The sequence below is a fragment of the Syngnathoides biaculeatus genome, chromosome 8 (genome assembly GCF_019802595.1).
Source record: "Syngnathoides biaculeatus isolate LvHL_M chromosome 8, ASM1980259v1, whole genome shotgun sequence".
Lineage (NCBI taxonomy): Eukaryota > Metazoa > Chordata > Actinopteri > Syngnathiformes > Syngnathidae > Syngnathoides > Syngnathoides biaculeatus.
The window spans coordinates 13,410,489-13,424,709 of NC_084647.1; the positions used below are offsets into that span (position 1 = coordinate 13,410,489).

At 40.7% G+C, this 14,221-nt stretch overlaps 1 protein-coding gene across 5 annotated transcripts in view; it reads left to right on the top strand.

Moving 5' to 3' along the window:
• clmpb (CXADR like membrane protein b) overlaps window positions 1–14,221 on the top strand; it is a 72,280-nt gene that overhangs the window by 6,878 nt on the left and 51,181 nt on the right. The window contains exons 1-2 of one of the 5 annotated variants that reach the window (XM_061827363.1): window positions 5,973–6,199; window positions 9,117–9,256. The exons of 1 other annotated variant lie outside the window; for it this stretch is intronic. In XM_061827363.1, the coding sequence (XP_061683347.1) occupies window positions 6,171–6,199; window positions 9,117–9,256 (169 nt within the window). In that variant the 5' untranslated portion in view covers window positions 5,973–6,170. Of the gene's footprint in view, window positions 1–3,769; window positions 3,946–5,972; window positions 6,200–9,116; window positions 9,257–13,230; window positions 13,278–14,221 lie in introns of those variants that run through there. 3 more of the 5 variants (XM_061827364.1, XM_061827373.1, XM_061827370.1) reach the window with 3 other exon arrangements.

A 14,221-nucleotide genomic window follows, 5' to 3' on the forward strand; every position in this document is an offset into this window, starting at 1 on the left:
GGTGATGATGATTCCAGGAAGATACTGTGGCTGTTATCACCACAGTAAATGCTATCATGCAGAGACAAAAGTTCCTTTTTAAACAGTAAAGCAATAGAATACAAACCCTAACACATTAAAAGCACCAATCGAAGTTAGCATGTGAAAGATACAGTGGATGCTCTAATGCTGCAGATGAGATGTACTTCAGTTTCCTCCTTTGTCTGAAGACTCAAGTGAGTTCACATTTGACTGTGATGGAAACGTTGTACTTTTTGTTGAAATCCAAATGTTTCATCTTCTGAGGTTAACATCAGCTTGATATTAACTTCCGTGATTAAAATACTGCCGTTCAGCTTGCATATTGGGCCCATAACCATACAGTGGATGCATTACTCCAACAGCAAAACCCAAACCTGATTAAAAATTTCCCATCATGACAACAACAGTGAAACATGAAGAATAGTATCCTAAAGATAATTATATTACCTTTTAAATCTGTTATCAACATTTTTCTTGTTCAGAGTTCCTTTCCGTTACACAATGTTTTACTAATTCAAAATTTGATAATCCAACAAACAAAACAAAATACCCACTACTTTAATCAGAACCAACCACTTGGGATAATAACTACCGATGCGGGTTCAGAGGCGGATAACTGCAATGTGTCCGTATGAGCCATTAACGGCCCTATAGAAATATAGGCCCCCAGTTACCTGTAAGCTTTATAGACCTGTAGAATCCCTGCAAAGGGAGGGATTTTGATTTATGTGTAGTAGGGAATAACCATGAAAGCCACTGGAGCAGATGCAAATATTGCTTTCTATTTGCTGGAAAAAAAAATGTGAGGCCAACTGCTCGATGGCCTTAATGGAAAGTGCCACTTGAGATTTTCCTTTCAATTTAGAGATACTGTACACGATACCATAATGTCCCAATCCTTGTTAGTTACTTACTGCAACATCTAATCATGCTCCTACTACAACTACTAGTTTGTTGTGTTATTAAAAATTACGAGGTAAAAGTTACAGTAATGACTGCACCAATGACTACATTTAAGCATGCTGGTCATTTTCTGACAGATATCGGTATCATTTATTACAGCTAACATGTTGGTCAAATTTAGCATTCCAGTTAAGCAACGGTGGGGTGATTCCCGGCCTACAGAGTGCACCTGGTTATAAGCCACGGCCAGTACATTTGTAAAGAAAATACCATTTGGTACATACATGGGCCCCAGCCGTGTAAAAGCCGCAAGTACCCACATTGAAACCGACATTGAAACACGATATATTTAAAAAGAAAGACGGCACATAAGAGAGTTTAATGCTAGCGCCGCCATGCTAATGCTAACGCGAGTTAAAAAAAAAACCTAATGGTAAAAATCACTGAGACACTGCAGTAACACGGTAGTGCACCGCTAACAGGGCCGGACTGGTAAATGTCACTTCCTCGGCACATATATTCCACTGGTCTCACTCTTACCTTTCCCGCTCGAGTGCCCCCTTGCGGCCGTTAGAAAAAATGCACGCAGGGTTGAAAGCATGTGAAAAAAGTCACAGCTTATAGGCCGGAAATTACAGTATTTTCACAAATGATTTCACACACTTTTTGTCATGACACTGTACATCGCAATGTCTCTATTATTCACTTCAGAGCATATTCCCCCGTACGCTGAAGAAGCTCCGCACTTTTCTAACCGTGCCCATTCTGCCGTCCATTTAATTACTGTTTATCATTTGGACATTTACTGTATGAGAGCAAGGTGGGCATTTGCTCTCATATTTAACCGAGCACACATTTTTACAAAGTGCTTATTGTTCAGTATTTTCTCATTACCGAATACAAAAAACACATGATCCTTCAAAGTAGCCTGTTTGTTGAACGGTGCTTGAACTTGCCATCTGCTGGGAGGGCTAATTTCAGATTTTAAGGGAAACTCCACTCGGCAGGTATTTATCTTCAGTGAGTCACACTTCATGGCCGGCTGTGCACATATTCGTATCAGAAGTAAAAAACGAGAGAATCGGCTCACCTGAGCAGTGTGCAGGCTAAGCATGTAAAAAACAGACAGAATACAATATTGCCCTAAAATTGTGAGTTAGTTCATGTTTCACCTTTTTTAATAGACATCATCCAGTTTCCCGTGCTCAGTCTATGGTAACACTATTTATGCATGAAGCAAACATCAATTAAATTAAAGTGTATTTGATTAGGTAAAGCATGATTTTAGTGCATTTCTTCTCATTCCAATACAACCAAGAGATTACGATGCATACTAAACATTTACATTTACTCAAACAAAAAAAAATGTGTTTTTTATCACCACTTTAATCAAAGACTATTGATTGTTTTATGTAAGCAGTACTAAGATCAAATGATGAATAAATACTCGTTGAACGCTGGGGAAGCGGAGCATGGAACTCTTGTGCTGATTCACCTCGCTGTGGAGTTGCCCACAGTTATTGACATTGCAGTAAAAAAGATTTAGTCTCTGACCAACACAACTAAAGCACTCTTTGCCTGGAACAGCTAAGGTGATAGCAATTCTAAATGTCTCGCAATTTCATATTTTTGAGCAATATGTTTATAAATGTTAAGATGGCGCCATTGCGGAGCTCTAAAGCGCTCTGTTACTAATAACTGTTGGTGCAAAGACAGCATTTTCATCTAATGTATATTCTCTGTTGCCGAGACCAGATACGGTAAATCTGTCTGAATCTATTCTCCGTGCAGTTAATTCTGCAATCCAACTGCGCTGGAGAATAAACAGCTTAAAAGGATAAATATGTATTGCTCAGAGGGAGCTTGGAGTCTGAGACTTTTCGTTTTGTGGGTACATCACGGAGACAATGAGCTAATGAGGAAAAAATCCAAATATCACATCTATCTGTATATGCCAGAAAGTAGCTTGTGCAAATATTTTTGCTTCTTGCTCCAAATCACACAACATCTTGTGTATGTCAGCGTTATCAGTAAAATCTCCTGCAGTGTAGCCAACAAAACATTTTATGCAGCAAGTCATTGTGAATGATTAGATGTAAATGTCATCTTGTTATTCTTTCAATTGCAAACTAGTGACGACATGCTGTTTGCATCCAGGTAACTGCACTCTATTGTGCCTCAATGGGTTGTTTTCACGTGACGTTACTCATAGATAGGCAAGGAGGACGACATTATGTTTCTAACTGCATTTATTGAAGACGCGACCAACAGCACATCAAGCCCAGACTGACTATTAGGCTACCTGGCATACACACATCATGCGACTCAGGACTGCGTAACAAAGGCACAGTATTGTGCCCTTGATCTTTTACTCTATGTGACAGAAATTACGAAGGAGGATTTACCTGTATGCGAACACGGATTACGAAAGGCGGTGGAATATTATTTTTTTAATATTGAGGCAAAATCTATTTATTCTTTTTTTTTGTTTTTTCAAAAAGTAAAACCTGTATGTTAGTTCACCACAAGCAAAGCGAAACGTTTATTATTTGTTTAAAATTTGATGACAATGGCAGAAAGACAAAAGAATAAACAAATCCAGTATTTCACAAAATTCTCAAATCTTTCAAGTGACTAACAAAAAACGATCTTAACTGTAATTTTGGCCTTCTGAAAAGAGTATCGATTAAGCTTGTTAGCTTAGCTCGGCGACACATCAGCACGATGGAGGTTGAGACCGGGCAGCAGGATGGCAGCGTCGGGCAATCGTCCACAAAGACAAGTCACCGTGAGGCACAGAGCCGCAGAATATCCAAAGTCTTTCGTCGGAGGCGTTAGACAATGTCCCCGCTTTCGAAGTCGGACTTGTATCCCAGATTGCAAGGCTTTGAAGAGTGCGCCGACTAGTAACTCTGGAAAAAACTTCGGCGAATTGGCGAGAGTTGTTGAAAAAAAGTCAGAAGAAGGCTCTTTGATGGTTAGCAGGTCCCGAGACGCCTGTGAAACACAAAAACACAAACAGTAAGTGAAAGTACACACTGGGTATGCGTTAGGTAGCGAGGTTAAATGGTGGCGCGCAGCGGTGTGCGGCAAATTCAGCAAAAAATGTGACGTCAGTGAAAACAACCCATTTTTTCAAGTCACAATTACAAATCAATCAATTCCATCTTTACATCGCCATAAGACTCTGAACTCCATGTTTCGTGGGCACCATTTCTCAAGGGTATTGTCGGGACGAGAAAAGTGATCAAGATTCTCAAGGGCTGTGACTGAAAAGCGTACTTGAAAATTCCAATTTGCTGCACGAAATGGTGGCACCCAAAATGATGTTTCATTTCACTGGTGCCAAGTCCCTGTCAGTTTTCTCAATGATTGGCAGGATGCCCTAAGACTGGTAACCTCTCTGCCAACAGTTGATTTCTTTTCTTACCAGCAGCTAAGCACTTTTAATTAGTTATGAGGCGTACTTGTCTGAATCCACACTCCACACTTGTCTGAGATTGGTCTCACACTGTGATTATTGATTATCATGTCCAAATATCCGTGTGGATATTAAAGCAAGCTACTGGGATACAAATCAGCAAGAGTTCACGTGTGTACAGGTTGGCACAGACCACAGGGGGTCTTGTACCATTAGTCTTGAAGGGGGATAATGTAGACAGAATAATACACAGTTACAAATGTGTTGCATTTATTCCATTTAAGCACAGCGACATGAAGCTTGCATGTCTTCAGTATGACATTCGGCTGTTACTCAATGGGCAGGATTGATTGCAGAACAATCAAAGCAACCAGTACTGCACCAAATAATAGCAACCCTGGCGTGTCTTTTTCCATCTCCTTTCGCTTTTCCATTTGGTTTTGTGGCTGAATGAAGTGGAGGAAATGTTCCACGGCGCTCTGTTTAGGCGCCTGCTGTTCCTTTCAATTTGAAGCAGTCTATTAGCCCAGCAAGCAGAACACTCCATTAGGTGTTTGGAACCCTGTTTGCGCTATTGTCTCACTCCATTTCCTCCTTTTGCTTGCCACTCTTGCCTAAAGCATTTATGGCTTTAATCAGGAAAAACCTTTCTGCCCTACAGACATTTATCTTCAGCCGCTGCAATGGCAGGACCATAAGACTGATGGTGTCTGGTACGCCGTGGAAGGGGTCAAGTAGTCATTGATCAGTGCGGTGGGAGATGAACCAGTTACCTGTACAAGATTTAAACACCATGACAAAACGTAGTCATCTGTTTTGTTCGCAACAAAATATCAGAATGAAGCATGAGTTGGGATTTTGTTTTGTGTCTGAGGAATATTACTTGGAGGAAAACACAATTAATGCTGTTTATATCAACAGCATTGGTTTGGTAAACCAGGGGTCGTGAGTTCATATCCCACTGGGGCCTCCGGCCAAGAGGGGTTGCGTCAGGAAGGGCATCGTAAAAACTCTGCCAAACAAATATGAGCGTTTCTGAGATGTCACGCTGTGGCGACCCCTAACGGGACAAGGCGAAAGAAACTTACTTTTATATAGTTGTTTTGTAAAATCATTCTGCATTGTCGAATTCATAATTCCGGTCGCATTTTCTACCAAAAGTTGTGCATACTCTTTTTGGAGTTGCTGCCATCAACTAGTGAGTTTTCACGAGTTCTGCCAAAACCAACATGAGTCATGGGGGTAAGCAACCTCTCACTCAAAATAGCAAGACTACATACAGTACAGTATCATATAATTTGTCCAAGTTATAAAGTTTAGGGAAACCTTGATTAAAATAAATGTTAAAAAAGGCTGTCGAGAGCGAAGGATGTATCTAAATATATATAATTGGTGTCGATAAAGTCAGTTAGTTTGCAGAATTGGCCACTTTTATTTAGTGGCCCTGTGCCACAATGGAGGAACTTGCCCTCACAGGTACGTATACAATATTACCAGATCCAATTGCAAGACGCGTAACTGCCGTGGCAACCTGGCAGCCATGTTGAATGTGGTCGATTGTCCTGGCGGCCATGTTACGGTAGTTTTCTTGTATCTATTGTCTATTCTACATAGAGCAGAGTGACAGTAGCATGGCACCTGTGTTACTTCTGACAAACAGACAACACAATTCTCTGGACTGTGCAACATGTTGTTTTTGGTAGAAAAACAGTTTTTTTTTTTTTTTTTTTGGTGAAGCTATTTGCCTTTGGGAATAAATTTGGTTCTCTAATTCCTCCCGGCTCATGAAAGTGACGCGCCTACAGTGAGTACCATAAGATCAACAATGTCGCCAAGACCAGGCACACCCAAATGGTAAGTTTGCATAAAATGTGAACCTTTCTACCATTCCAAAGCTTTTAATACATCGACTTACAGTAACTTTGTACTGAGCTGGGCGTAAGAAGCCACGAAAAAAAAAAACATATAAAACAATAACCATTGTAATTATGTGAGGGTACAATGGTCTACTGAATGGTTGTTTATATTGCCCTGCGATTCTCTGCAAAAAAAAAAAAAATGTATACAACATTTTTAAAGAATTTCTAAAGAACTATAGAGCTTTGGGACCCAAGTCCTATAGAAATTCTATTGTTCTGTGGAAATTCTATAGAAAATCACAGCCAAAGTTCTATAGAACAAGTTGTTCTGTACAAATTCTATAGAATTCTACAGATTTTGTATAGAAAATTTTTAGCAGCGTTGGCTGGCGACCAGTCCATGATGTGTCACCCCTCTTTCGAAGATAGCTGGCATGCCTGCGACCCTAGTGAGGATAAGCGATAGAGAAAATGAATGGATGGATGGACAGTAATAGGACCTCAAAAAAAATCATAGCGCTTCAATGTAATGGACAATTGGCTATATTGGACAAACGGGTTGCCAGTACAGTCCCACTCTTTTGCACAGCAAGGTATTTGATGGATGGCTGGTTTAATTATCTAACCACAATGCCAGCAATTGGGTTTTTCATACCACAGCATAAACCGTGTTAACTGGCTGTCATTGATTAATTATAAGACTCAATTATTAAGTATGCAATAGCAATACGTGATTGCAGTACTCCCATCGGTGTGGCAGACTCATGAGTTCAGCGTTCTTCGGTCGGCCGAGGGGTCACGAATGAAGAGTTTGTTTGTGTAGAAGATAAAAGTAATTTATTCGGCAGCTCCGAGGCTGGCCATGTGCTGTATCCTTTTTCCCCCTCTTTCCTGCAAAGTGCTTCAGAACAGATGGTGCCAACACCTTTAGATTTTCCAACTCGTTAGACATGACTGGTTGATGAAATGGAATCTAACACCATACTGCCCATGCAGATGTGGAGCTGTGCATTTTTTAAATGTGGCCTCATAGTCACGGCTGTATAGCCCAAAGCCTTTAAGTAATACACCCTTGCGATGTTGCGTGTGGTATCTTACATGAACCGTTTACTGAGAGAACTCTCATTTTCTCAAGTACAAGGCAGGCATCTGTTCATAGACATTAAATGTAAATGTTTTAGACCCAGTTGATATTTTATCAAACGTTCCAAAGTTATGCTTTCCCAGTTCTTTTGTTTAAAGTGGTATGTCTTTTCAAGTCAATGGGTTCAGGTCCCACTGAAGTCATGAGTCATTGCTTTTCAAGACGAGGTGCAAGTCTTGTCACATATTGTCGAGTCTGACTCGAGTCCAAGTCGTGATTAGAGTCTTCACCTAGTGAAAGCAAAAATTGTATTAATTACTTTTGTGTAATGATTCTCTATCGAAGTGGACATGGGATTCACATTAAGTTTTGCCGTATGCATGTTAAGTTCATATCCACATATGCAGTACTCCAACTAAAAATATTACAAATACGTCATTCACTGGGACCAGTAGTTGCTGTGAATGCCCAGTTATTTTTTTTTTTTACTAAATGTGTAAATCTTTCATAATTTTACAAATGTAATATCCCATAGCATCTTATCTTATCTTTAAAGCATGTGTAAATATTTTGTTTCTGTGGCAAAAACATATTTCTCTCAGCTTGCATTTTCTTTTTTTGTGATGTTAGATAACATTGTATCCCATTTAAAAACAACTGTTTGCAAACCTTGAGATAATGCAAGATCTTCACGAGATCCATCCATCCATCTATTTTGTTTGCTGCTTATCCTCAAGAGGGTCGCGGGGAGTGCTGCAGCCTACCCCAGTTGTCAACGGGCAAGAGGCAGTGATGGTTGCCAGCCAATCGCACGGCACATTGAGACAAACAGCCGCACTCACGATCACACCTAGGGGCAATTTAGAGCGTCCGATTAATTTTGCATGTTTTTGGGATGTGGGAGGAAACTGGAGTGCCCAGAGAAAACATACGCAGGCATGGGGAGAACATGCAAACTCCACACAGGGGGGGGGACGGGATCGAACCTGGGTCCTCAGAACTGTAAGGCCAATGCTTTACCAGCTGATCCACCGTGCCGCCTTTACGAGATCTTTTTCAAAAAAATGAATGCTAGCTGTATCATTCCAAGACAAGATCGTTAAGTATTAAACAAAAGCTGGCATCTAGTCAATTACGGAGTCGCATTCATCAGACTGCCAAAAGCTCAAGACTGCATAGAAACATGGTTGGCAAGACCTTGAACTTTGACGTTTAAATAGTTACACTTCTTATGAGTTTTTGTTAGTTACTAGAAAAAGAAGTATAATGTACTATTTTTGGAAACTGCTGTGCTGCTCCTATGTTTTATCTCTCTCTCAAAAATGTTTATCTAACAAAAAGACATGCCATTTCCTCTCAGCTACAGACATTTTTATTTTGTAGTCATTTTTAAGAGGGGAATCCAGAGTGTTAACATTTGTCTTGATTTATTGTCCACATCCCAAATATGCTGTGTAGGATGAAATACTGAAGCGGTCTGCACAATCAGGCTCTTAAAATAATTTGTTGGCATGATGACACTTCTTTCTCGATGGATTCAAGCTTAAAAGTAGACCGTTTGGAGAGTTACCTCATAGCAGGAGCATGAGGCGTTACCTTCTGAAATTCAGACAAATGAAAGATACATAGTAAATCTCAATAAAATGAAATTGTCTGGTTACCGATCATCTGACCGCATTTTTCCACATGTGAGAAATAAACACAGCGGTTGCACTTTTGGCCTTACCCTCTCAGTTGCACGTTTGACATTGAACCGTGTGGATGACGCCGACTCCTCGCCGGCCCCTTTTGCTAATGAGGCAATTAAGTCTATCTCGCTTTGGTTCAGTAAAAGGCTGAAAGAGCAAGGCAAGTCATCTGCTGGCTCAGCAAACAGGAAGCATCTTAACCATGCTGCAGTCAGAATACAGAAGAAGACCCCCAGCAACGTATGCTGTCATTGTCGCCCTGTGGTCGTGCTTCTCCCCGGTCAGTCCAAACCCTTGACAGCTGGCAATCACAGAAAGCATTTCAGCATATTTACAACGTGTCTGCTCAGTCACTCCCAAAAAGAGTGGAAGAAAACACGGAAGTAATATGGGCGATTTGTGGGTATCTACAGGATTGTGTATCATAATGTAGCAATCCAGTAGAAATACAGTCATGGAAAATAAAATCAATTCTCCGATCAAACTAATGCCCATCTTAATTGACCTTTCAGGATTTTTTTATAATGACATTAATTCATCGAAATAGAGAAAAAAAAATCACTGGGAAAATGTGTATAGTAAATAATGTACTGCAATGCAAAATTACACACACACACACGCCCACTTACACAAATATACTACGACTTGAGGATTTGAGATTGCAATATATTTTGTTAAAAATTCGTTGAGCATGCTTTGAGTCACTGATGTTGTAGTGATTAATTTGCCTGACATCCATGCCGGTTGCGTGGGTTCACCTCTTACTTAGTTAATGCAACTGTGAATGGTTGTCTGTCTTTATGTATCATGTGATTGATGAGTGACCAAACCAGGCTGTAGTCTGGCTTTCGGCCAACAAACACGGATGCTGCTGTTGAATTTGCACAGTAGCGTACATTCGGATCATCCATCCATCCATCCATCCATCCATTTTCTGAGCTGCTTATCCTTACGAGGGTCACGGGAGTGCTGGAGCCTATCCTAGTTGAGTAGGAGGAAGGGTAAACCCTGAACTGGTTGCCAGCCAATCGCAGGGTACAAAGACAGCCAACAGCGGCACTCACAATCACAATTTAGAGTCTCAAATCAACGCATGTTTTGGGGATGTGGAAGGAGTGCCAGGAGAAAACCTACGCAGGCACAGGAAGAACATGCAAACTCCACGCAGACATGGCCGGTATTTGATCTCCAGTCCTCAAAACTGTGAGGCCGACACTCTACAGCTACTCCACCGTGCTGCCACGCTTGGATCAAGTGTACACTATTTTCAGGGATGAGAATTTTCCGTGGATTCTTAGAATTCCAAGTTTTTTTTTTAGCTCAAATTGTCATTTTTGTGAAACGTAAATCCGTTGAGAAAACTTGGGTTAGGGTACGGCTTGACGCGGGGCGGGGCTGTGATCAAGACCGGCCGCCAGCATCTAACAGCAACACTCGTCGTGAAATTAGTCACGGCTGTGATAGCGGAAAACGGCATTGCTATTTCTTTGCATTAAAATTGTTGTTCATAATAACGACAATATTCCCATTTCCAGCATTTGGTTTATTACGGCATAGTTCTAACTTATAGACATACGTACGCATATGTTATTGAGCGGTCTGCGCGTTTGCCAGTATGGAAGTAAGTCTTGGAGTGAAAAGATGAAGATCGTGCCGGGGAAATTGATAAACACCACGGGGTAAAAAACTGTTTCAAATGGGCATGGCTTGAAAAACTTTGTACTTGTGTACTTATTTCTGAAGTACAACTTGTAAGTGGAGTAGCCTATTTGATATCAGGGTTCCCTCAGTCTACATTTTTATGTCTAAAGTCTGACAAAATTATGTTGGTTGTTTGGATTTTAAGTTTTCAAAATATTATGATTGTCCTGTATTTACACTGTTAGAAGTAACCAGAGGTCACCAGTTAACAGTGTGTTTTATAAAAAAAAAAAAAAAAAAAATTGTGCACCCCTCTTTGAAACCCCCCAAGGCAGACATTTTCAGTGTTTTTTTCCAAATTGGTCATTCTCATCCCTGTACTTTAAATAACTCATCCATGCACATTCAGGCCATTGTGTGCACTACTATACATTGTCCATTTGACATAAACTCAAAGCTGCAAATTAGAACCACTGTATGCAGTACGTGGCTAAATTTCCAGCACGGAGCCACTTTCCTTCCTTTGCCTATGTGTTCTGTTGACCTGGGTGTTTACTGTGTTTATTTTACGATATAAGTTATTCATGGTGCTAAAAGAGCTTTTACTGGTTGACAGACTGAGAGGATGTGGGGCTGCTGAAGGCCAGCTATCAAGTCAGCGTACGCTGCAGTTTGAGAGCGATGCGATCCTAGTCATACAAGAGGGATAACATTTCTTTCCAACGTAGTTTCTTCGTCAGTGTGTGCTCATATCAGCAGGGAGTGAGTAGAATCACCGCAAATAGTTAGACAATAAAATGACATCATTATGCATGTTGTATCCTTTTTATGGCAATAAACAGCCACCGTGGTGAACAAAAGAAAGTAGCATTAAGGCCTGCATTAATGTGTTTAAGGGATGCACAATTCTAACGAGTGATAACGGAAGGCTTATGGCTGCTCAGAAGGGATTAGGGGACATCGTTGTCTGTCTTAAAGCTCAGGCTTAGTCATCATACTTTTCTCCCCTTAACGTTCTCCCGCTTACATCTCTCCTCCCTGGTAATGTATCAGCAGTGTTTCCTGACACGCGGCATGAAAAAGAACGTCTCACTCGACAGGCAACGAAGGCGAGCGCTCATTAGCTGGGAGAAGGCGTACTGAACTGGAAAGAGGAGATGTCTGGAAAGATTTGCCCAAAATCGATGGCCGTCTCCTAAAACTTAGTCTACAGAATGTGGCTGCCATAATTAATGACATCACACTGTACACCTGTTTCACTGTTTCATCACTTTTGTGGATGTTTTTTTTTCCCACATCCCCAATTTAAAATATTTGACTTTGCCGATTACCGCGAGTGGATCAATACAAGGGGATTACATTTGTTGTTCGTGTGGATGTTTCTGAAGTGGCAGAATGACAGCGCTGACGGTTTTCAGTTACAGGACACAAAAGGTGCACAGTGAGGCAAGGACGCCAGAATAAATGCACATGTTGCAAAAAAAAAAACAAAACAAAAAAAAAAGCTGCACTGACAGTTGAGCTTGTTTGTATGCCACTGGCTAAAATAACCCCAGACACGACATGTCAGGGTGCATGTTTTTTTTTTTTTTTTTTTTTTGGGGGGGGTGGGTTGTCAGTTAACTGAATGAGATATCATCACGCATACATCCCCCTGACCCTCATGAGGATAAGCGGCTCAGAAACTGGATGGATATTCAGGCAATAATTTAAGTAATACTCTTAACTACCATATAAGTTAACCAATGGTATAATAATTAGACGCATTAAAGAATACAAATGTGCACTCATCCTTTGACGAGGTAAAGTAAATGTGATCAAGAGTATGGATGTATATGAGCTTGGTTAGGAAGGAGAATCCATGCAAGCAGCTTAGACACACTGGAGTTAGTTTGGAGAGGATCCACCTATTCTGCACTCCTTTAACCACGAAAAAAGCCAAGTCAGTGGGGCAGATGGCAAACGTCCAGTGTTGGGGGCCAGATGCATCAGGAGGGCTGGCAGTAAGTAATGTCCAGTCCAGTAATATCAAAAATGGCGGAAGATAAATCAGCTCACCTTTTTCTGTATGTATTACATATATATTTTCTGTTTTTTTTTTTTTTATTTTCCACCAATCGTTGACTTGATGGCGGCACGATGGAGCAGCTGACAAGCGTTGGCTTCACAGTTGTGAGGACCCAGATTCAATCCCAGCCCTCCCTGTGCGGAGTTTGCATGTTCTCCCAGTGCCTGCGTGTGTTTTCTCCAGGCACTCTGGTTTCCTCCCACATCCCAAAAACATGCAACATTAATTGGACACTCTAAATTGCCCTCGGTGTGATCGTGAGTGCAGCTATGTCTCTATGTGCCCTGCGATTGCCTGAAAACCAGTTCATGGTGTACCCTGCCTCCTGCCTGTTGACAGGTGGGATAGGCTCCAGCACTCCCCACGACCCTTGTGAGGATAAGCGGCAAAAGAAAATGGATGGATGGATGGATTGATGGATGACTTGATAGCGGTATTGTGCTGAACAGTTAGGAGAGAGTCATGCATATTGTTTCCCCATGTTATACAAATTTCAATTTTCAGTTATATCATGATCTTTATACTTCTCATTTTTGTCATAACAGTGACCCTTCTTTGTTGGAATCAAACACACAAAAAAAGATCAAAACAGGTTAGTCCTTAGTTTGTCGCAGCAAATGTCTAATGAGACAATCTTGTGAAATTTGTGATTTTGTTTTTGTGCACTTTTGATCTTTCTCATTATTTTGTTAAATATTGCACTTTATAATCCTGGAGCTATTTCGAATTTGGAAGTTCATTGATAAGAAAATTGTGTACATCAATAGATGCTCTTTTTGTTACGCTGCAGGCATATTTTGCAGTCTGTACCACGTAGAGATGACATGACTAACCTTTTTCTTCATGTGGAAAAAATTGTTGACCTTTACTCCAATTGTAATGATGGATAACCCGAACCACCAGAGTGACATCAGTGGTGCTGTCATTAAAAGTCATTTCCACTACACCCTCATCAACAACTCAGCCTATCATAAAGGACAGTGGGCTCTGTTTTCGTAGACATCTCGTGGACAGCTGCACGAAAAACTGTCATGTCCTGATTTCCACAAAACTGCATGTATCTTTGCAGATTCACAATTTGGTGGCATAAAGTTGGTCTGGACTTATATCTACTGGGACCACATTTAAATTCGACATAGTAGGTAGACAGAGGCTGGTCTAACGCAATTTCTGGTGAATTTATTTTTGAGCACAGGTAGAGGGTTACATTAGATCTGCATAAATGTGTGGTAGATGCCAGATATATTTAACACATAAATGTGTGAACAGTGGGTATTAAACGCTCTGAATCATGGTAGAAATAAATTAATAAAGCCCATTATCATTATCATCACTGTTATGTGATGTGATGAGCACACAAATGATTGAGTGTTGAGATAAATATCTAAGGTCCACAGATATATTTAATATACCCAGCATTCATCCTCAGCTCATTCTGTATTTAGTAAGGGTACCCGCTCACATTTTCAGTATGCTGCGCTGGCTAATAGAAGTGACAATTAACAGATTGCTGTTGTTACGCATTGTCTTGTTAAA